Below are 22,338 nucleotides of genomic sequence, written 5' to 3'. Positions count from 1 at the left end.
AGGGTCTACAGGATGTTCAGGTCTCACTACTAGATTGGACTCACAGTGGTTCTCCTGTTTACAGCCTCCCAAGTGCTGGGATTACAGGAGCTCTTCACTACACCCAGTGTCAATCACTGTCTCAGCACCCCCCCAGGAGCGGGGCCTGCACAGCAGGCCCAGGAATCAAACCCCCAGGCTCTGAGCCTGCTTGCAGGCACTTTAATCTGCTGAGCTATTTGGCCATCCCTTAAGCATAATTTTCAACTTATCTTATCCAAGCTCAATTGGGTTTAACTGAGAAATAAAATTGTGCAAATATGATTAAAGCATGATGATTTGGATACACATATGTATACATCTCAGCACCCACAATCAAGTTAAATAACACAACTATTACCTCGCACAATAACTCTTTTTTAGTTTTAGTTTTTCAAGTATACAATACTGTAGTGTTCACTATACTTTCCATACTGGTACCTCAGATCAGATCCTGGGGAAAACTCCCAATGGATTCCTGAGCCTTTTAACATGCTGTTCAATTTCTCTGCTAGCAGTCTATTAAGGATGTTTTCAAGTATTTGCATCATGTACATTGTCCTTTGCTGTTCTTTTTTTACAATGTTCTTCTCAGCTTTGCTAGAAGGTAATGCTAGGTGTATACTATGAGTGTTGTGGCTTATATTTGTGGTGTCCTTCGATGGCCTGCTGTATTCAGAAGGTAACTGCATCATCAGAGTGCTCTCCACCTCTCTGGATTGTTTCATTCATAGTTGACACGTAGAAAGTATGGGGCATTGTCCATTGTTTTATTTTTTAGTGTATAAATTTCTTTTGCGATGTTTCTTTTTTTAATTCATGTTTTAAAAATTAGAAACATAAACTAGGATTCATGTTTATAGTAACATTTACAATCACATACATAAGAGGCAATATATATGTATGCATATCATAAAGCTATCAATATATGAGTTTTAATATTTAATGATAAAGATAATGAATTATGTCCATATTCTTGTAAGTATCAATAAATTTTTTGATTTGTTTTTTTGTGGCCAATCTTTTTTTTTTTTACTAATTTTATTGAGAAAAAAATAGCAATGAGACAGTTTCAAAACAGGTTAGTGGGAGAGTTTCAATAATTAATACATTGCATATTGTTGTCTTTGTAGTAGTTATTCACAGTACAAGATACAGACATGATATCCTGTACACAAACACTATTCGTACAAATATTTCTTCTCTTTGAATTAAGAGAAAGTAGCTGTATATCTATCCTATTTTGTATATACAGATACAAAATGGTCCTTCATTTATATCCTCTTTTTTTGTTTAGTTTTGTCAGAGATGGGTATTCCATTGCCACTTAAATAGTGTAGGTGCATGAATTCAGCAAAATAATCCAGTATAATCCAGTAGTCCATAATAGTAGTGGGTTATCTGTAGGACTGTCAATGTCAGAAGTTGCAGACTTGAGCCATTTACATCTCAGCATATTAATATGGCTTTACTTTTTATACCTCATTTTTGTACTTTTCTGCTGGATGGTTAAGACCAAGATAAATCTAGACCTATAAAACAAGAAATGTAACTTTTGTATCTGACAAGGTAAGTCAAATCCCCTAAGGATTTACCCTGAAAACCTGTACCACAGTTTGTAGATCCTTTGTCAGTGTCAGCCATGTGGCTGAGTCATGGCCATTGCTTGACCAATTTGCTCTCTGTGAGAGCCTGAGAGAATGTTTTCTCTCCATGTGACTCTCAGTACAGTGTCTCACTACATAGATTGGACATGCACCATCACAACCAGTCTCCGTCGCCGTCTCAGTGCACCCCGGGCACAGGGCTGGCTCAGATCTTCACGATCAAACCCCGGCCACCGATTCTGGAAGCTTGCTTTTTCACTGTGGTTGTTTAGTATTCTGTCAGAGTTGCTTACCTGTATTTTGAATTTTTTCCTCAAACTTAAAGTGTTTTCTGCTGTGATTTTTGTGAATTGATTTTTTTCATTCTATGTGTGCTGCTTCAATTTTTAACTCCAGTTATGTTTAGGATAATCTTCTTAGCTTATCTTTATCTAGTGGAAGTTGAATGAATTTTTTTGTTCTCTTATAATTTTTAAGCTTCTCTGAGTAAATGATCATAGATTTCTATTTCTGTCCTTGTTTTGTATTTTTATTTTTTATTTTTTATATACGTAGTACAGGGTCTCACTGCACAGACAGGACTCATAGTGATTCTCCTGTTCTTCAGCCTCCCAAGAGCTGAGATTACATCACTCACCACCACGCCCGGTCTCAGTCACTGTCTCAGCATGCCCCAGGGGTGGGGTCAACACAGCAAAGTGGGGATTAAAGCCTGGTCCCTGCACTTCCCAGAGCAGGTGTTTACTCCACTCAGCTACCTCACCAGCCCCAGTTAACTTCTTGATGATAGCCATTCTTTCTAGGGCGAAATGAAATCTCAGTATTGTTTTACTTTTAATTTCTTGAATGACCAGTGCTTTTGAACATTTTTTTCATGTATTTATCTGCCATTTTTATTTCTTCATTTGAGAAATGTTATTCAACTCAGATGTCCATTTTTGTATTAGGTCTTTGAATTTTCGGGACCTGATTCTTTTTTAATTCTTTGTGTCTAGATAGAAGTCCTTTGTCTGAGGAAGAGTTTAATTTTTCTCCCCAATTCCTATGTTTCTGTGTGTCATTTTACTTGATGATGCTCTCAAATCCTGTAGACATTTTCATTCCTTCTCATTCTTGCCCCTCCGAATAGACAGCTTCATTTAGTTTTCTTTGAGTTTACTGATTTGTTGTTTGCTTGATTGAGTCTGCTATTGGAGATGTGCTAAGAGGCTTAGTTGTTTTACTTTCCAATATCAAGAGGAAATCCTAGCACATATATTTGATATTCTGTGACTGTCTCCACTGAGCAGGTTAAATTAAAGATCTCTATATTCTGAAAGATATACTCAAGGCTTATATAGGTAAATTAATGCGACTAGAGATCATACTTGTAAGTGAAATAAATCAGACTCTCATGTGTAAATGATATGTTATCTCCTTAGTGTATGAAACTGAAAGCTTAAATAAAATCTGAAAGGTAACATAGACACTGAGAAAGGAAAGAAACTTCTCAAAAGGAAAGAACAACCAGGATGGGGAAAGGAGAAAAGAAAGGAGAAAGGGAAAATATATGCATACACACACGTGACATTAAGACAATCGTACTACTAATTTTTACTGGTTTATTGAAATGAAGAGTTAATGTTTAATTGATCAATTCTGCATGCCAATATCTGGAAATTTAATAGCTACTTTGAAGACATCAATATGCAATGTAACAACCATTGTTAATTTCATATCATTGTACTTTGAAATTCTGTGCCTTTTTTTGTTTGTTTGTTTGTTTCCCTCATTTTTTGTTCTCTTTAAAAGACATCCACATGAATATCAGCCGGGATACCCACTCCACTGGGATTTTGAATAGATTTAAAATTGAGCCTCAGATCTAAATGGAGAAGAAATCTGTTCTTAGTGTTTCAAACTTGTCTCTTCCTTCAGAACTAACATGCTTGTGTCTTCCACCAATCCACTTTGTATGGATGGTCAGTCTTTAAAATTCCACCTGTGTTACTCATAAAGCTATCCAGGCTCCTCCCACCTAGGCCATACTTGACTTTTTTTTTGAGACAGGTTCTCCCTATATAATTTGGGCTTGTGTTGAACTCACTATGTAGCCCATGCAGACTTGAACTTGCAGCTATCCTCCTGACTCAGCTTCCCAAGTGCTGAGGCTAAAGGCATGCCCCACCATGGCTAGAATAGTTGTTCTACCCCATAGCTCACCCTGATGGTAACATGGATACATTAGTGAGGACACTAAACTTTGAATATAGGACCTTTTCAGGACTCTATTTTTAATTTATTTATTTATTTATTTATTGTGGTACTAGGGATCAAACTTGGGACCTTGTGTTAGGACTCTTCTCAATCTTCTGGATCCATCTACTTCTGTCCTTTGAGGGGCCCTAGGGTTTGAAATCTATAATTTTCCCTTACTGAGATCAATGTAAATTAGTAAAATACAGGGGGCCTAAACAATGCATGACACATACTTTCACACCTACACTGTCATTTGAAAGGGGGTCTCTTCCATGATGCCTAACAACAAAGGTATTCTTTGCCCTAGGAATCTCCAAGATCCAACATGTCCCTACCCCCTTAGGAACCCTCTGTCAAAGGCACCACACCTCTCCTAGGTCTTGACAAGTGGGACCTAGGATGTGCTGAAGGGCACCACATGCCCACTCTGAGCTTTGATCCTCATATTTTGTCAGGAAACTGTTGGACCCAGAGCCCTCATTTTTGAGTGGCTGCCGAAGGAGAGGAGACAACCTCTATGTGGTGACAGAAGCTGTTGAACTGATCAAAGATACTATACTTCGTGACAATAGCAATGTGGCTGTTTCAGGAAAAGCATCTATCCCCCAGGTTCCTTTCATCAAGGTATGGAATGGGGAGGTCAGAATGCAGCAAGCCTAGAATGCTTAATATTTTCGAAGGGACCTAGTTAATCATCCCAGTCAGAGCCTGGTGTCCTACTGGTCTTGGGGCAAAGTATCCTGCCTTCTGATCTGGGACCATATTCTAAACTCCTCATGGACAATGCTTAAATAGAGAATTTTTCAGCATTGGTAAAATAAAAGATGGATTTAATTCATTGGTGTTTAATTTATATTACTTTTATAATATTGGGCAGTAAACCTAGGACCTTCACATGGAGCTACATACCCAATCTCTTTTTATTTTTAATTCTAAGTAAACCACTAGATTGCCTTCATTGGGTAGAACATGGAAGCCTTCTGCCTTAGCCACCCAGAGTGTTGGAATTACAGATGAGCCACTATACCTAGCTTTGTTGTTTGACTTTGTTTTGGTTAAATAACATTCTAAAATATTTATGTGAAAATCTGGTATTAGCAACAAGTACAGTTTCCTGGCTGGAAAAAAACAAGGGGCCAGTGACAAAAAACTTTGGTTGCGAAAGTAACTTTAATTCTATGATAAACTAAAAGGAATGCTCTAATGAGTGAGAATAAATACTTTGAAGCACACACAACCTACGTACTTTCTCACAATCACCAAATATGACGTTTTCATTAAAATAAGCAAACTGATTTATCAGCTAATTTTTCGGACTCTATGAATTAGATACTCACGTTTTATTTTATGTTTCTTTTGTTTTGTTTTGTTTGTGCAGGGCCTCATTACACAGCCCAGACTTGTAGTGATCCTCCTGATTTCTGCCTCCCTAGTGCTGGGATTACAGGCACTCGCCATCGCTGGCTCAGCACACCCGGGGATGAGACCTGGGAGGCATACAGAGCCAGGGATCGAACCCTGGCCCTTGCGCTTACCTAAGCAAGCACTTAGTCCACTAAGCTATACCACAGGGCCCTGATACTTACGGTCTTTACCACATTATATTTTCTGTATAATTTAGTCCTCTCTCAAGAATTTCAAAGCTAAAGAAAAACATGAGATATATACTTTACTTTCCCATGGTTGGTGTATTAGTCCCCAGGGAGGCCCACCCTCATTATGGGTTTCAAGCTCCCTGATTCTATCTAGATCCACACTGCAGAGTGTAAATGGGAAGTTTTAGGCACTTCCCTTAAAAAGGAAAGCGTACCTGTTTCTAAAAGAAAACAGAAACAAAACAAAACCATCTTTTTCTAAAAAACTTGAGCCTAGAATTTGGTGTGTAAGCAAAATACCAAACAAATATGAGTCAAAGATATCTTCTTGTATACAAGGTCCTAAAGCCTATGTGTCCCTCTGCCTTGGAGAGAATGCAGCAAGTGACACAGAAGACAGAGTGTCGCCTTAAGGGATTGAAGGCTTGCCTGCAACTGCAGAAGCAGTGTCCCCACCACAGACAGTGAATGTGAAAGTACACAATCTTGGGATTTGAATCTTTCCTGAGGCTAGAGGGTGAAATGAGGGGAGGGATGAGGGAAGGGTAGAAAATGGGATCCATTTCAACAGCAAGAGAAAGCTAAATGTAAATTTAACTGGCAAAACTCAGAACATTGCAGTATGACAATGGAAACATATAAATATTTGTAAGTATTGGATGACGTGAAGAAAAAAAGTAAAAGTTTGAGAAAAGGAGGAGGTAGAGTAGTAGAAAGTAGGGGACTGTTCCTGTTTTCCTCCATGTTTCCTAGACGTATTTGAGTTTGAAATTGCATGTACATGTTATTGTGATCAAATGTAAGCATGATGCTTAGTGGCATTTTGAAAGATCTAAGAACTACTTTCTCTTGCCAGGCTGAAAGCCAGGGACAAGGTCAGAGGGAGACAACAATGACTGTCCCTCAGGGCACAGTGATGGCCTACAGGAAGAAGAAGCTGGTCATCAAGGACAAATACTGCAGTGAGGAGAAAATGAGAGTGGGTGGGGTGCCTTCTCCTGAGAGAAACAGAACAAAAGAAAGTCCATTCCGCAGCCTCTGTCCAGCGAACAGGATAGGCAATATTTCTCCCTGTCTAGGACACACAGATGTCACACCACCCACAGTCACCTCTTCACAAGGCCTGGCTGAAGTGTTGTGGGGGAGTTGTCCAGAGACTGTCTCCTCCATGGGAGGGGACCCACTTGAGGTGCCCTGTTTGGAGATGTCCTCAGCACTGACCATAGTCTGTCCCTAATCACAGCATCTCTAAGGCATTCAATGTACTGCTGCTCTCAGCATCTTAACAGAGGGAGCCACAGAGCCCTCCCACGTGACCCATAATGTCACAACAAAGGCTCAGAAGATATCAACAACAGTCACAAACCAATCAGCAGACATACTGTCCTAACTTTTGTGTATGGCTCAGAGTCCAAGGTCTCTCCTATCTTACACTGTTCCCATCTGCAACAGCTAATTCAGCTAGGAATTGGTACAAGAAATGGGAGCCACTCTATTCCCTTTAGCTCTCTGTAGTGACCTCCTGCAAATTCTGGTCAAGGGAGGGGGCTGATGCCAGGACCTGCCACTGGCAATAGACAGAGGGAGGCTGGACTCTGACCTAGTGAACTCTAGCTTCCCATGGAAGAGTGCTGAATGCAGTCAGATCTCCTATGGGGCTCAGCAGGAGGAGAGACAAAGGTCAGAGAAAACTGTCCAGGCCCCAAGAGCTAGCAGTGCTGGTAAAGAAGACAGAGAATGACAAGGTGCTTGTAACTTAGGGAGAAGATAAGGAGCCCACTTTCAAAAATGAACAACAACAAAACAAAATGTCCTGAAGGACAGTCATTGTAAATGGTGCAATTAAATGACACCCCAGAGATGTGGTGTAGTGTCCAGGGAGAACCAAGTCCATTTTCATTGGTGGCCAAAGTGGACTTCCTTGGAGGATGAGCTGCAGTGGCTCAGGTGGGAATGCAAGGAGAGGTAAGGGTAGAGTGCAGACCTTATGGGAGCTGGCTGTGCATGGAAGGGAAGAGGAGCCATACCTGGAGGGGGCAGTGGGTGGTGGTGGTGTACAGAACCTGACAGCAGCCGGACCTCTCCACAAGGCCAGGATGCATTCTGGTGAACCAAAGAGGCTTAAGCCAGGCCCATCAATTCCCCACGTCCACTCAGAGAGGAGGTCTCATTTCCATTTTACAGATGAGAAAGTGAACGCTCATAGAGATTCTAATTCTCAAAGTCACTGGCCAGTGCTATGGTAAAATCTTACATTGCTCTGCACATTATGTTCCTTTAGATTTTTTAATGAAGCTTAAATGTGTTTCGTAAGTCAAACATTGTACAAGTTGATTCTTCACTGAATTAGACACTAACTGCATAAACAGAGAGCCTGTATTCCCTGGTGGTCACAGTGTGACTTGCAGGAACTCTTTAGTTACCTTTTGCATGAATTCATTCAGTTCACCGTTGCCAACACATGGAAACTTCAGTGTCTTCTTCCTGGGCTCTTTTACAGTGCCAGACACTTAAACTGACAGTATAGAAGCTTAAGATCTCAACACATTTCTACAGATGAAACCTCTACTTACCAAAGGTTGCAAGACTGGGAGGGGGGCAATAAACATCAGAATGCTAAGAAAAGGTTAACAAGAAGATGATCTACAAGATGTGGAGGACAAAGCTCATCTCTTTTACCTCATAATGTTGGAGGGTATAATGATCTCATTTAACATGCTCATTTTAGTTGAGACTTCACAGGATCCGAGTCATGAGACCCAGGGGCTTCTAATCTGACAAGCATCCCAGGTGGCAGACACAGTTCCCTAAGCTGCAGGTGCACAGAATGGAGTGGTAGGCTGGAATACTGTGCTAATCTGGTTTCTTCTGCATTCAGGCATACTTGTAATCAATGACACAAAGCAGAAGACCTTTCAGTTTGGTGAGTCCCAGTGCCCTATGGAACTTTGATTCCTTTGAATGCCACACCAGCTTTTCTTTGGTTGGCCCAAAAGATACCTTTTCAGGCCAGGCTTTTCCTCCCCTGCCACTGGCCTTTTTTCAACCCAGATAGAGATACCAGGAAACAGAAGCAAGCCAGAGATGAGGGGGATAATCTCTGGGGCTTCTTGGCTGGACAAATTTCCCTGTGGGAGGGTACAGTGAGGAATAAGGGGAAGTGGGGAGGAGCTGGGAAGGTGAGCAGAATAGGGAAAAGTGGAAAGAAGGAAGAAGGAGATGGAGATTAAGTCTTATGAGGTAATATTTGTCTGTGTCTTTCCAGTGAAACCCATAATGGAGAGTAGAAGAGGGGTAGTTGTTCAAATTCAGCCTTCAAGGAAATGTGTTTACAAAGAAGAGGAACAAAAGCCAAGGAGAGCATCCTTCAGTGAGCAAGAACCCAATGGAGGCAGCTGGGTGGGAGTTCCTCCTCCTGAGGAGAAATAGCAGAAGGCCAGAGGGTACCACTTCTGTTACTCTACCTATCCAGGGTGGAGTATGAACAGTGTCCCTCCCTGTGTGGCCACATATCTTCCACCACCCACAGCCACCTACTTTCATGGTTCATGAAATATTGCCAGTGAGAGAGGAACAGAAACTATAACTGTATCCTTCATTCTACACAAAGGGAATCCACTTGATGATGCCTTTGTTACCATTACCCTTTGCTTTGCCATCAGACTCTCTGACCATAATGAGGCCCTGTGGGCAAAGGATAGGGGTAAATGAAGATAAGGACAGAGAAAGCAGAGGCAGAATTTAGGGAAATCAAATGTTGGAGATTCTTGGGTGGGGCTTTATCTTTTCTTTCTAGAGTTGGAGTTAAGGCCCACTCATTCAATAGATTTGTGAGTATGTGCTGGGATGAGATATGGGTCCAAGTCAGCACACATTGCGCCAGATGTGTCACTTGCCCTTACCTGCCTGCTCTGTTCTCTGTCTTGACTCTGGGTATGATGGAATGCAGGGCCAGGGAATGTGGCAAGGAAGAGGGATAGACTAGTGTTAAGTCAGCAAGAAGGCAGAGAGTAGAGAGGACAGTGAATGAGAATAGACCCTACAGAATTTCTCAAAATCAAATTTGGAGATTAAAAAAGGTCAATTTTTGTTTCTATTTCTAGGAAGAATAAAGAAACCTTTTTGGGGAGGTAAGTGCTTTATTAAGAGGGAGGGAACCTGGGCTTCTGAGTGGGAAACTAAAATTTGGCTACTAAACTTGAAAATTGCCATGCAACTCAGGTGATGGAGCTGTACCTCCAACTGCGCACGTTGGTTGGGTCTCCTTATTTTTATATACATGCAAGAACACTTACTGAGGACTCCCAGGAAACAGTCACTTTTGTGCCACCTGATATATGCCATGTAATAAAACAGGGAGATGGTCTCACTTTTTTGGAGCATGCACTGTGGTGATCACTGTCCCTGGAGGCCACCTGGATCCTCTTGGGAGAATCAGAGAGCTAGGAACATCCTGAGCATGTTTATATGTTCAGACCGTGACTCACTGGCACAGATGTGTGATAGTAAAGGGACATTACTATTTGCTGGGCACCTTACAAACACAGATTCATGTAATCCTCCCCATGTGCCTACTGAGCAGGTGGGCACAGGGATCCTAGAGCACTGAGGATTGTCAGCTGAGATGGGTGTGTTCAGGGTGATGTGGACGTAGAAAAAGATTTTTATATCTTGAGCTGAGTACTAGATTTTACACCACTCTTGACTATCCCAGAATCCCACTTTGGTCCTTTTCTTCCACTCTCAATGATTTATAATCAGAATCTCTATGGTTCCTCCAGGATTGTATCCCTTACTTCCAGAGCACTGAGATTGGCCTCCTCTCTAGACTCTTAGGACAAATTCATTGGTAGAGCCTAACCCATGAGCTAAGAGAATTTTAACAGGAGAAATTTCTCTGTTGAACTGTACAGTGAGAAACAAGAGCAAGTGAGGAGGAGGTGGAAACATGAGCAGAGTAGGGAAGAATGGAAATGGGGAGGAAGCATAGAGAGCCTAAGCCTCATGAGTGAACACTCTCCTTTGTCTTTCCAGTTCCACAGAACATGAAACTCACAAGAAAACCACAGCTTGAAATCAAGCCTTCATTTGGAAATGTGTTCAGTGAAGAGGAGCCCAAGCCAAGGAGTGAATCCTCCAGTGAGCGGGAACCCAAGGGATGCTGCTGGGTGGGGCTCCTTCTCCTAAAGAGAACGAGCAGAGGAAAGTCACTGGGTGCTACCTCAGTTGCTCTGCCTGTCTGGGATGGAGGCTGGGCAATGTTTCTCTCTCTATGGCCACACATTTCCCACCACCCACAGCCCAGCTGAAATGATGCCAGTGGGACAGGAAAAGATACTAGAACTGGATCCTTCAGTCTACCCAAGGGGGAATCCACCTGATGATGTCTACTGATATTCCTCACTGCTTTGGTTTTGGATGCCCTGCCTATAACTGGGCTCCTGGGCTTAAGAGAGGGGAAATGAAGAGACAGACAGAAAAAGCAGAGACAGGATTTGGAGAAAGCAAACATTTGAGACTGACTTTTGGGTGGCCTTTTTTTTTTTTTTTTGTCTTTCTGGAGTTGGAGTTAAGGCCCACTCCCTCAATAGATGTGCCAGTGTGTGCTAGGGGTGTGAGTGTTGATCCTGGCTAGCATATATTGATCCAGAGTGTCTGCCTTTGCCTGATGTCTCCATCTTCTGCCTTGAGTCTGGGTGCTATGGAATGGGAGGGCCAGAGAGGCCAGTGAAGTAGAGCACTGGAGCAACATGGTGGCAGCAAGGAGGTCAAGCAATGAGACTAATCAGTAGGACGACAGACCTTCCAGGTATCTCAAAGGCAAGTTCAGGATGAAGAAGATCTATTTTTGATTCTCTTTCCAGGGAGAACATAGGAACCTTTGGGCAAAGTAAGTGTTTCTTAAGAGTGAGGGGAGCTACAATTCTTGTTGCATAGGTCTTGCTTTATCTTGGTCTTAACCATCCAGACCCAATACTATTATGGACTACTGGACTCTTTTAGAATATTTTGCTGAGTTAACACACCTATAATATTCAAATGATGGAACTAAACAAAAAAGGAGATACAGATGAATGTCCATTTTGAATCTGTGTATTCAAAATGGTTAGGATAGATAAATAGTTACATTCTCTTAATGAATAGAGGGATTTGTTCTAGTAGTGTTTGTAAATAGGATATCATGTCTGTATCTTGTACAGCAAATAACCACTAGGAAGAGAGTATGCAATGTGTCAATTATTGAAACTGTCCTACCAATTTGTTTTGAAACTGTCTCATTGCTATTTGTTTCTCAATAAAATTATTGAGAAAAAAAGTATATAGAAGCTGGGCTTGGTAGCATGTGTCTATAATCTCAGATTAAATCATTTTATGCATTGGTTAAAAAAAGAGTGAGGGAATCTAGATTTCTCTGTAGGAAACTGCTGATTGCCTACTGAAGTTGCAAGTCTGTGTAACTCGGGCGAGTGAGCTTGCCTTCCAAGTGTGCATGGGGGTGAGATGTCCTTATTCACACGTGCATGCAGTGAACATTCACTGATGACTCCCTGCACAGGAGTCCTTATTAAGAAAGCTTACATATTTCCATTAATCGAACAGGGAGATGGACCCACTTCTGTGGACCAAGCACTGGGTGGTCACTCATTCTCAGTGTATCACTATAGGTCATGTAGCTCCTCATGGGAGCATCAGAGAGTTAGAATCATCCTGAAATTGTTCAAATGTTCAGACCTTGAATCGCTGACACAGGTGCGAGATAGTAAAGGAGGCTCCTGAGTGCTGGGCACCTTGCAAACACAGGCTTATTTTTTCCTCACTGTGTCCACCTTGAGCAGGTGTGGGTGTGGTTCTCAGACCATGGATCATTTTCTTGTGTAGAGCTGAGTACTAGATTCTACACCTGTCCTGATTCTCCCAGAATTATATTTTGGTCCTTTTCTTCCACTTTTAGTGATTAACTTTCAGAACGTTTATGGTTGCTCCAACAATTCCATCCATTAACTCCTGAGCCCTGAGACTGTCCACCTTTCCGGACTCTTAGGACAGTTTCATGACTAAAGACTAATCCATAAGCAGAGAAAAGTTCAATCAGATAAAATTCTGTATTAAAGTGTATAGTGAGAGACAGGAGGAAGTGGGGAGGAGCTGGAAAGGTGAGCAGAATAAGGAAGAATGGAAAAGAGGGAAGGAGGGAAGGGGGACTAAATCTCATGAGGGAACATTTTCCTTTCTCTTTCCAGGTGTACTGATGCCAGTGCCACATCTAATCAAGGCAGGCATGGAAATTTACAGAGATCAAGAAGATATAGAAGAGATAGAGAATCTAAGCTCAGGATTCTATGGTGAGCAGGAATGTATAGAAGAGCTACAGGATCTAATGAAAGAACTCTACGGTGAGCAGGGACCCAAGGGAGGCAGCTGGGTTGGGATTCCTTCTCCCCAGGAGAAAGAGCAGAGGAAAGGCCAGTGGGTACCCCCTCTGCTGCTCTGCCTGCCTGGGGTGCAGGATGAGCAGTGTTTCTCCCCATCTGAGCACACATTTCCCACCACCCACAGCCACCTCCTCCCATGATCCAGCTGAAATGTTTTCAGTAGGGGACACAGTGACACTAGGATTTTATCCTTCAGTCTGCACATAAGGAGTCCACCTGATGATGCCTTTGTTGCCATTACACAGTTTTGCAATTGAGACCTCTGGCCATAATTGGGTCTTCTGGTCATAGAAAGGTAGATGGAGAAGAGTGGGAAAGAGAAAGCAGAGGCAGAATTTGGGGAAATACAATTTTTGAGACTGACTCTTGTGTGGGGCTTTTATTTTCTCTTTCTAGAGTTGGAGTTAAGTTCCATCCTTCCCATAGGTGAGTCTGTGGTAGGGGTGGGAACATGGGTATCAGCCTGCATGTTTTGAGCTAGCAGCACCACTTGCCATAACCTGGCTGCTCTGTAGTTGATCTTGACTCTGGGTCCCATGGAATGGGAAGGCCAGGAAGCACAGCGAGGTAGAGAGGTGAACAAACATAGAAGCAGCAATGGGGGCTGAGACCTTCCTGGATTTCTCAAAAGCAAATTTGGTGATAAACATGGTCAATATTTGATTCTCTTTCTAGGAATAATAGAAGAACCTTTCGGACAAAGTAAGTGTTTATTAAGATGGTTGAGTTCTGGTCTTCTGAGTGGGAAAATAAACCAGGCTAACTACTGAAGTCAGAAGTCTCTTTGTAGCTCAGGACACTGAGGTCCACTTCCAAGTGCATGTGTTGTGAGACCCCCTTACTCAGATGCATATGCAACAAATACTTTCTGATGACGCCCAGGACAGCAGTCACTATTGGTGCACCTGAGACAGGTCAATTAATCTAACAGGGAAACAGGCCCACATCTCTGGAGCAGGTACAGTGGTAGTCACTTACTCTCCCTGGATCATCCAGGCCATTTGAAGCCTCATGAGAGAATCAGAGAGCTCAGGACATTCTGATATTGTTCAGTTCTTCAGACACTGAATTGCTGGCACAGCTGTGAGATAGTAGGGGGGACTCCTACGTGCTGGGCGTGATACAAACACAGGCTCACTTAATCCCTACCACATCCCTGTTGAGCAAGCGTTGATGAGGATCCCAGAGCACTGAGAATTTTCATATCAAGAGCTGAGGACAAGATTTTACACCATTCCTGGACATCCAAGAATGATATTTTTGTCATTTTCCTCCACTTTCAGTGATTTTCAAACTCTTTATGACAGCTCCCACGATACTGTCCTCTAATTCCAGAGCTCTGAGATTGTCTAACTTTCTAGAATTTTAGGGCAGTTTCATTGCCAGAGCCTAATCCATGAGCAGAGAAAATTTTGATCAGCATTTGAGAACTGTAGATGAGCTTAGACCTATGGGTGGGAAAGCTTAGTAGATTCCAGGGCTACTAACTAAAAACAAAATGCTTCTGCTTTCTGGTCATTGTCTGAGGACAGATTTTAGTCTTCTAGAAGAGGAGGTTTCTGGGAATATGGAGGCACTGGCACAAGTCTCAAAGGACAGAAGAGATGTCATATTCCATTCTATCGTGGCCATGCTGGGTGACAGAGAAACTATGCAGATGCTGATGGACACGGTGAGGTTCCCTCAGCTGCATGGGCAGATGACACTGTAAGGGGGATGTTTAGAGACTTGGCTGCTAGTGTACCTGAGGGAGAAGAGAAGAGCAAGGTTTCAGGAAGTGGGAAAGACAGGAATGTAGCCCCCATGTGGTGACAATGGTGTTATGACTATTTTTAACAAGAACACCTGTGTTCTGTAGTGGGAAATGGAAACCTTGGGTCATCTGGATGGCCCTGGTGGCAAGATCCTAGATGAGCTCCGACAGGGATCAAGTCCTTCCTGGATTAACCTCGAGTACCGCATTTTTTACCTTCTGGAAGTCCTAATGGGTAAGAGTGCTTGGAGGGCAGGGTGGGAGAGTCCTTATGTTGCATCCCAGTTCTTCTACAGAGCAGCATTAGATGCCAGCTCCCTCAAACCATGCAGTTACTTTGCTTTACATCCTAAGAGCACCTTTCTCTCTAAAATCAGGAGGACTCCCTATGACAGCTCCTTATGTGACATAGACTGGGCTTGAGGCTCAGAAAGCAAGAGGCCACTGATCATATAACCTACACTGAGGCAAATGGTTCCAGCCTCCACCATCAGAATCCACCTTCTCGACCATGTTCTTTAGCATCCTGGATATCATCTCCAGAGCAGAAGGGCTCCAGTGCAGGGTGCTTTACCTTCTGTATAATAGGAATCACTATTCTACCTCAGTATCCCTTGTCACTGGGTCTCCTTCATGGTGAGAGAAAAATGCCTAGACTCTGAATCATGTTTCTTCTGTATGATGTCCCCTTCCCCAGTGCTGAGTGACACCCAGCTTTTTCTGCTGGCCCAATCTGTGGAGAAGAGAATTATGTTTCAGCAACGAGAACTGGTAAGATTTCCTGAGACTCTAGCACTCTGGGGAGAAGGGTGCAAAAACCAGGAGGGACATTCTGTGGAAGAGGAGAGGATAAGATTTTCCGGGGGGGGAGGGGAGTAATGGGATCCCAGTAAGGACCCTCTGGAGAGCTCCCTTCTTAGCCTCAGTCTCCATCAGGATTGTCTCTGTTTGCGATGACACATCTGCAGTGGGCCCCAACATGCCTTAAGGGGGCAGGTTGATGAGAGCTTAGAATATATAATACATATCCTGATATGACTACATAGTTTCCACTTGCAGATTGCTCTTTCTTCACATAGGAGGTATGGTCAAGATATATGTTCAATATTTAAATTGAAAAAGTTATTACAGTAAAAGACACATTGCCATTGTTATTCTCTGCCTCCAAATCATGACCTTTGGTTCAAACACACTGATGCCATCATTCTGACCAGTTTATGAGTCAGTTCTGGAAGTCTTCTTGAATGTATTTGTGAGGTGTGACAAAAATATGGTGTGTGGTATTGCTGAGCACCAACCAAGGAAAACACAGACACATAAAAGCATGACAGCTGAGGGTATAGCTAAGCAGCATAAGTGCCTCTCTGGCAAGGGCAAGGTTCTCAGCTCAATCCTGGGTACCAAAACAAAAACAAAAGCATAAACAAAAACCCATTACCATAGTCCTCATACTCTTTATTTATTATATTGGCATTGTGCAAATTCTGGCTCTTCCCAAACTCAAAATCAGGATGAAAGGTAAACATTTTGGTCTATTCAAAATTTTCTGGCTTTCGAGGACACCACAGTAGGACAACTAAAGACACTATGGAAAGTCAACTTTTAGAACTGGAAAGAATGGTAGGACCAAAGTGTTCCAAACGTGGAGAAATATTTTCATAAGGATTTCTTTTCTTTCTTTCTTTTTTTTTTTTTCCTTTGGCTGGCTTGGAATGTCTTAAGGGCAGATGTGGACAAGCATGAGAATCTGGGGATCGATCCGCAGTATCACAAGCCTGACTGCCTTTGCTTAAAGAGGCACTTAAACAACTGAGCTAATGGGCAGGCCCTGACATATTTTGAATGGATTAATAACAATGTGTCTTATGCATTTTAAAAATGAAAACGTTTTGTGATCCCCTGATGTTTACCTATAAATACATGCATGTATAAGCTTATATAGAATTTAGATACACACACACACACACATACACATTATAGATTCCCAATAGATCTGTACTAGAAGGTATGCTTAAAATAATCTTTTTGTAGCTGAGGATCCAGTGCACAATGATTTTTTAATAACCTGCTCACCCCAAAGCTTGGCCTTAAGGCCTTTGCCTCTTTTGTTATCTTCAGCAGTCCCTGGATATTAAAACAGAAAGTTTCTCTCCCCAGTCCCAAAGGTTGATCTGTAAAATCTGATAATTCTTCTAGGTACGGAGCATCCTAGCGCCAAACTTCAAGTACCCCTGGCACATCCCTTTTACCATCCAAGCAGAGCTCCTCGCCCCACTTCAGGAAGCGGGCTTGCATGTCACCTATGCGCTGCTGGAGGAGTGTGGCCTCAAGATGGAGCTGGAGAGCCCCCGGTCAACCTGGCACCTAGAAGCCAAGAGGCCCTTGTCTGCCCTCTACGGGGCACTGTCATTGCTGCTGCAGCTGGCTGAGGCCTGAGTTCTCAGTGAGTTAGTCTAGGGAGGCCTGGCCTTGCCCAGCCCACATGTGAGAGCCCTTAGCAGGCCTGGCAGGTCGCGCCATGCCCCTTTGCTCCCACAGCATGTAGAGACAGAGTTTGGGAGGAACTTGTGGAAATGATCTTGGGTGAAGGAAGTGCTTCATTTACAAGGATGGATAAGCCTCAAAATTGTGTTTAAGATGTAAACGTAACATTTACTTCAAGATAAGATTGACAAATATTTATTGTAGTCAATAATAAATAACTCTGGAATTACAGGCACGTGCCATAATGCCTTCTCAATTGCCTTCACTGTGCCTCTGGGGTCGGCCAGCATAGCACTCCAGGGATCGAACCCCAGCCACCGTGCTCTGCCTAAGTGCGCTTCAGTCTGCTGAGCGGTCTGGCTAGCCATTTAAGTCTATATTTTAAAACTTAAATAAAAGGAGGGACAGCTGTTGATGGAATGACATATAAACACATACATGGACCACACATAAACATCTTTACAAAATCAGAGTGCAGTCAAATATATTCCTGGCCAGGTTAAATTATGATGACCTTCTAAATTTGTAATTATCAGAGACAAGTCTGAACTTTTGTAGGTCCATTAGCAGAGATCTCTTATAAGAATTTGAAAAATGTAAAAACCTCTTATTTATAATTGCCAGGTTTGAGTAGGAGTAGGTAAACTGGGGAGAGTACAAGGATCAGGCACATCACAACAGAGGAACACTGGCAGCTCATGAGTCCTGGGCTTGCAGGCTGGCAAGAAGCATGTTCTAAGGGAGGAGGCAGGAAGCTGAGACTCAGAATCTCTTTTTTGTGGCTATAATAGGACTTTGCCTGCCAAGGTGGCTGAGGGGTGGGGGAATGAGGGGAGAAGGAGGTGAGCAGCAGGCTTGACTGGGAAGGGCATTGTTTGTTTGGTGTGCTGTTATTCTGCCTTTATTCTAATAGCAGAGGGTGGAGCTCATGCCATTGGGGGGAAAATGTGTCATTAGTTTTCCTGGACCACACTTTGTCCCAAAGTGACAAACCTAGAAGGGCTGGCCCTAGCTCAGTTCTTTAAGTGGATGCTTCCACAAAGCGGTCAGCCTCAGGTTGCTGTAGTTCGATCCCCACAACACTCCAGCCAGCCAAGAAGGCATTTGACTAGCAGAAAAAAAAAATCCTTATGGGAGCCTGCCCCTTAGCTCAGTTCTTTAAGTGGCTGCTTCAACAAAGCAGTCAGGCTCAGGTTGCTGTGGTTCGATCCCCACAACTCAAGCCAGCCAAACCTGCCCTGAAGGCATTCGGACCAAAAAAAAAAAAAAAAATCAAAGTGACAAACTTGGAGGAAAAAGAGACTGTGGTTGCAAGTTGGATGAGTAATAGGAGGAATGCAGGACAGGCTGACCAAGGCAGAAGAGAGAAAGGTGGGGAGAGGGAGCAAAGAGAGAAAGAATAAGGTATCTCCTCAGCCCCTGAAAGTTAAAAGGTCAAAAAGTGAAGTAGCATCTGTTGCAAGAGGGGCTGTTGCAGTGGTGCAGAAGGTGATGTCTCTGGTGCTGGCCTGCAGTGGTGACTATGGTGGGGTCAGCTGTGGCTCTACAGGGTGGGGTACAGGAAAATCTGGGAATGAAAGGGCTGATGGAGAAGGAGCAGATCAAGATCTGGTGGAAGCCTCTGCTAGTAGTATCTGTTGGGGATTATATGACAGGCAGAGCTTATGATGAATAAAGAGAGAAAAAAACAAGGACATAAGGGACTTCAGACAATTTCCCATTGTGGCTACAAAAGTTATATAACTCAATGAAGGTGTCATAATCAAGAGTTCCCTCAGAGGTGTGGGCAGAAGAGGTGGACAGTGTTATCCATAGTGGCATGGATACAGATGAGAATGATAGAGATAGACAGGAGTAGAAAGACAGGGATTGTTTGAGTTGAGTCTCAAAAGGGATGAGAGACCAAAGCCCTCTGAGCAGGGGATCCTTGTCAGAAAGGAGGTTGAGTTGGGGGACTTAGCATGTCTACTCAACTTCCAAGATGAGGGTATGAGGCCAAAAGGCATGAAGCTAGGAGAAAGCCATCCAAAATAGCATTTATCTTCAAGACCCAGAGAAAAGAACATGAAAGTACAGGAAATGATCTCATCTGGGCTAAAGTTGGGGAGGGAGCCATGAAGCCTAGAGCCCTGAAGGAGAAATGGCCCTCTTCCTCTTCCCTGCCTCCCCTGAAAAAATTGGACAATGGGAGAGGCTTGTATTTTAAGATAGGTTAAACAAGGGATACTCACAGTTTTAAATATCATGGGTGTTTAAGTCAGCAAGGGAGGTCTAAGGCTTGCGGTCTGCTCAGAAGGACTGGCAGAGACCAGGGTAAGGCCCTGGTCAGGAGAGACGAGCAGGGGCCTCGGGATCCCTCCTGGGTTTCAGCACCAAATCTTAGGTCGAAACCCATGCAATCGACCAGACCAAGCATTTTGTTGGGGTAAGATTTGTTGGAGGTAGAAGGAAATAGGGCCAACTGTCTAACGAATTGACATAGCAGTGAACGAGACGAAGCACAGAGTTTTTGAGGGGTTAGTGGGGAAGGCGCTTGCAGGCTCGTCCAGTCAAGGTAGGGCAACAATTAATAGGGCTACCCGGTCTGTGGGAGACTTTCAGTGTTCCCAAAAGGGGAGTTTCTGTAGTTTTGACCCAGCTGAGGTCAAAGGTACAAAGTTGGGTGGAATTGTTTCTGTGGTTTGGCCCTGGCTCAGGGCCAAAAGGAAGTGAGTCTTGGAGTGAAGGTGAGTATCCTGACAGTTATTATATTCCATATTTTTATCATAAAATCTATTCCTCAAATTAACAAATCTAGGTATGTGAAAGGGTCAAATAATTAAATATTAGTGCTTGCTTTCAATAAACCTTAATTTGTATTGTCCTTTTTACTTTTATTTTTTAATTTAAATTACACAGTATAATAATAACTGATATGACAATATAAAGTTTACATATTTAGAAGAACAAGACGAGAGGTATTCAACTGTGGCATTTCTATTGCACATTGCTACCTTCCAAGTAGTTACTCAAATTACAGATATTAGCATAAGAGTTAGTCAACAAGAAAATTTTAAAATTGAATGCTACTTGCAAAAAAACTGATAAAAATTAATACTAAAATGATCCCAGCTATCCAGTATACTTGCATGATTTTTCCCTCCTTCCTTTTTTTCTATCTTTTTTCCTTTTCCTCATCTTTGTTGTTTATTCTTTCTGTTCAGTTTCTTTCCATTTTACTATATCTATTATACCTTTCAGATTTTATTTATTCTTTCAGGTCCTTGCACTAGGGAGATAATATGATATTTACACATGTGGGTCTGATATACTTATGAGTATAGCTTCTAGTTACACCCATTTACCTTATAGGTAAAGACCTCAAGTTTGTCTTTCTTTATAGCTGAATGATACTCCATTTTATAAAACTACTGCATCCTGTTTATCCATTCATTCCTTAGGTGATGGGCAATTTGGTTGTTTGCAACATTTAGCTATGACTAATTGTGCTGCTGTGAACATGGGTGCAAATATAGCACTGTGGTGTCCTGTTTTCAGTTGTTGTGGTTTTTTTTTTTTTGAAAGATATCCAGAAAAAAAAAAAGAAAGATACCCAGAAGGGGAATAGCTGTGATGAATGGGACTTCCAATCCTAGCTTCATGAGGCTATTGGACATATCCTCATATCCATAGTGGTTGTACCAGTTTACATTCCCACCAACAGTGGAAAAGTGTTGCTTTTTTTCCTACAGCCTCTCCATCACTTGTTCTAAGTTGATTTCTTTGTGACAGCCATATATACTGGAGTGAGTTAGTATCTCAATGTTGTTTTAATTTGCATTTCTCAATGATCAATGCTGTGGAACATTTTTTCAAAAATTTACTTGCCACTTATACTTCTTCCTCTGTGAAGTGCATATTCATCTCAGACACCCATTTTTGGATTGAGTGTTTGAATTTTGGGGCCTGATTTTTTTTTTAGTTCTTTACATATTCTAGATAGAAGTTCTTTTCTCTTCCAGTAGATTTAGGGTTTCTGTTTTAATGTTTAAACCTCTAATGCATTTTGGCTTTGGTTTAGTGCATGGTGATAGACCAAGGTCTAGTTTTGGTTTAGAGAGAGAGAGAGAGAGAGAGAGAGAGAGAGAGAGAAACAGAGAAACAGAGAGAGAGAAACAGAGAGAGAGACAGAAACAGAGGCAGAGACAGAGAAAGAGAGACAGAGACAGAGACAGAGACAGAGACAGAGAGAGACAGGGACAGAGACAGAAAACAAACCTCTCTCCCTTCCTTATTCATCATCCAGGCTATCTGCCTCAGAGTGGGTGTATCACTATACCCATAAGCCCCGCAGCAGTCACACTCGTAACTCTAGCACTGGAATGTGAATTAGTGACCACCTCTAGAACTCCGCCCTATGACTGCATGACTTTAGGGGGATGACTAGACACAAAGCATAACAATGTGTATATTTTCATTTTCCTTTATTGAAGAGAGTATCTATGGGTATTCCTTTGTACTTTTCTATTTCCTACAATTTAATATCCATATCTTTAAAATCATCTCATATAGAGATTTCAGGTACTCTTTTTTATTTTCTTATTTTTATCTTTTAAAGAATACAAAATGTTAAAAAAAACAGAAACAATATGAAATTTTATTATACAATGTAATAGGAATTCAACAATGGTTGTTATATTGCATAATGGGGTTTTTTAAATTTTTTTATATTTTTTGAGGGGAGGGATGGTCTACAGGGTGTCCAGGATCTCACTACTAGATATTCATTTCTTCTTTATCCTTTACCCCATTCTGATTTCTCTTTCCTTTTGAGAATTTTCTTCTCATTTCACAATATCTATTGTACATTTTGGATCTTACTTATTCTTTTAGCTTCTTGCTAGGGAGAAAATATGATGTTTAAAAATGCTAAACTGTGTTTTTCACTTATATGTATGGACTCAAGTTGCCTCCATTATCCTATAAATGTCTCAAGCTTGTCCTTCTTTGTAACTGAACTATACTCCATTGTATAAAAAATCATATCTTTTTAATAAATTCCTCTGTTGATGGACGTTTAGGTTGTTTCCAAGATTCTTCTATGACAAATTGTGCTGCTACAAACATAGATGAACACATATTGCTGTGGAATGATATTTTTAGTTTTTCTGGGGAAATACCTAGAAGGAGAATAGTTGAGTTAAATGAGGCCTCTAATCCTAGCTTTTTGA

The 22,338-nt window shown here is 42.1% G+C and overlaps 1 protein-coding gene across 1 annotated transcript in view; it reads left to right on the top strand.

Annotated features, from left to right (window-relative positions):
• Positions 1-17,080, top strand: part of LOC101561275 (gasdermin-C-like) — an 18,866-nt gene extending 1,786 nt beyond the window's left edge. Inside the window, exons 3-12 of the mRNA XM_023718812.1 lie at positions 4,319-4,487; positions 6,315-6,420; positions 8,337-8,381; positions 10,493-10,597; positions 12,700-12,925; positions 13,523-13,593; positions 14,424-14,563; positions 14,750-14,879; positions 15,342-15,415; positions 16,841-17,080. Of these exons, the coding sequence (XP_023574580.1) occupies positions 4,319-4,487; positions 6,315-6,420; positions 8,337-8,381; positions 10,493-10,597; positions 12,700-12,925; positions 13,523-13,593; positions 14,424-14,563; positions 14,750-14,879; positions 15,342-15,415; positions 16,841-17,080 (1,306 nt within the window). The remainder of the gene's footprint in view (positions 1-4,318; positions 4,488-6,314; positions 6,421-8,336; positions 8,382-10,492; positions 10,598-12,699; positions 12,926-13,522; positions 13,594-14,423; positions 14,564-14,749; positions 14,880-15,341; positions 15,416-16,840) is intronic.
• Positions 17,081-22,338: the final 5,258 nt, after the last annotated feature.

Source organism: Octodon degus, unplaced genomic scaffold (genome assembly GCF_000260255.1).
Source record: "Octodon degus isolate 3935 unplaced genomic scaffold, OctDeg1.0 scaffold00062, whole genome shotgun sequence".
Classification (NCBI taxonomy): domain Eukaryota; kingdom Metazoa; phylum Chordata; class Mammalia; order Rodentia; family Octodontidae; genus Octodon; species Octodon degus.
Note: the sequence above shows the minus strand (reverse complement) of the source record. Positions and strands in the feature narration are given on the sequence as shown.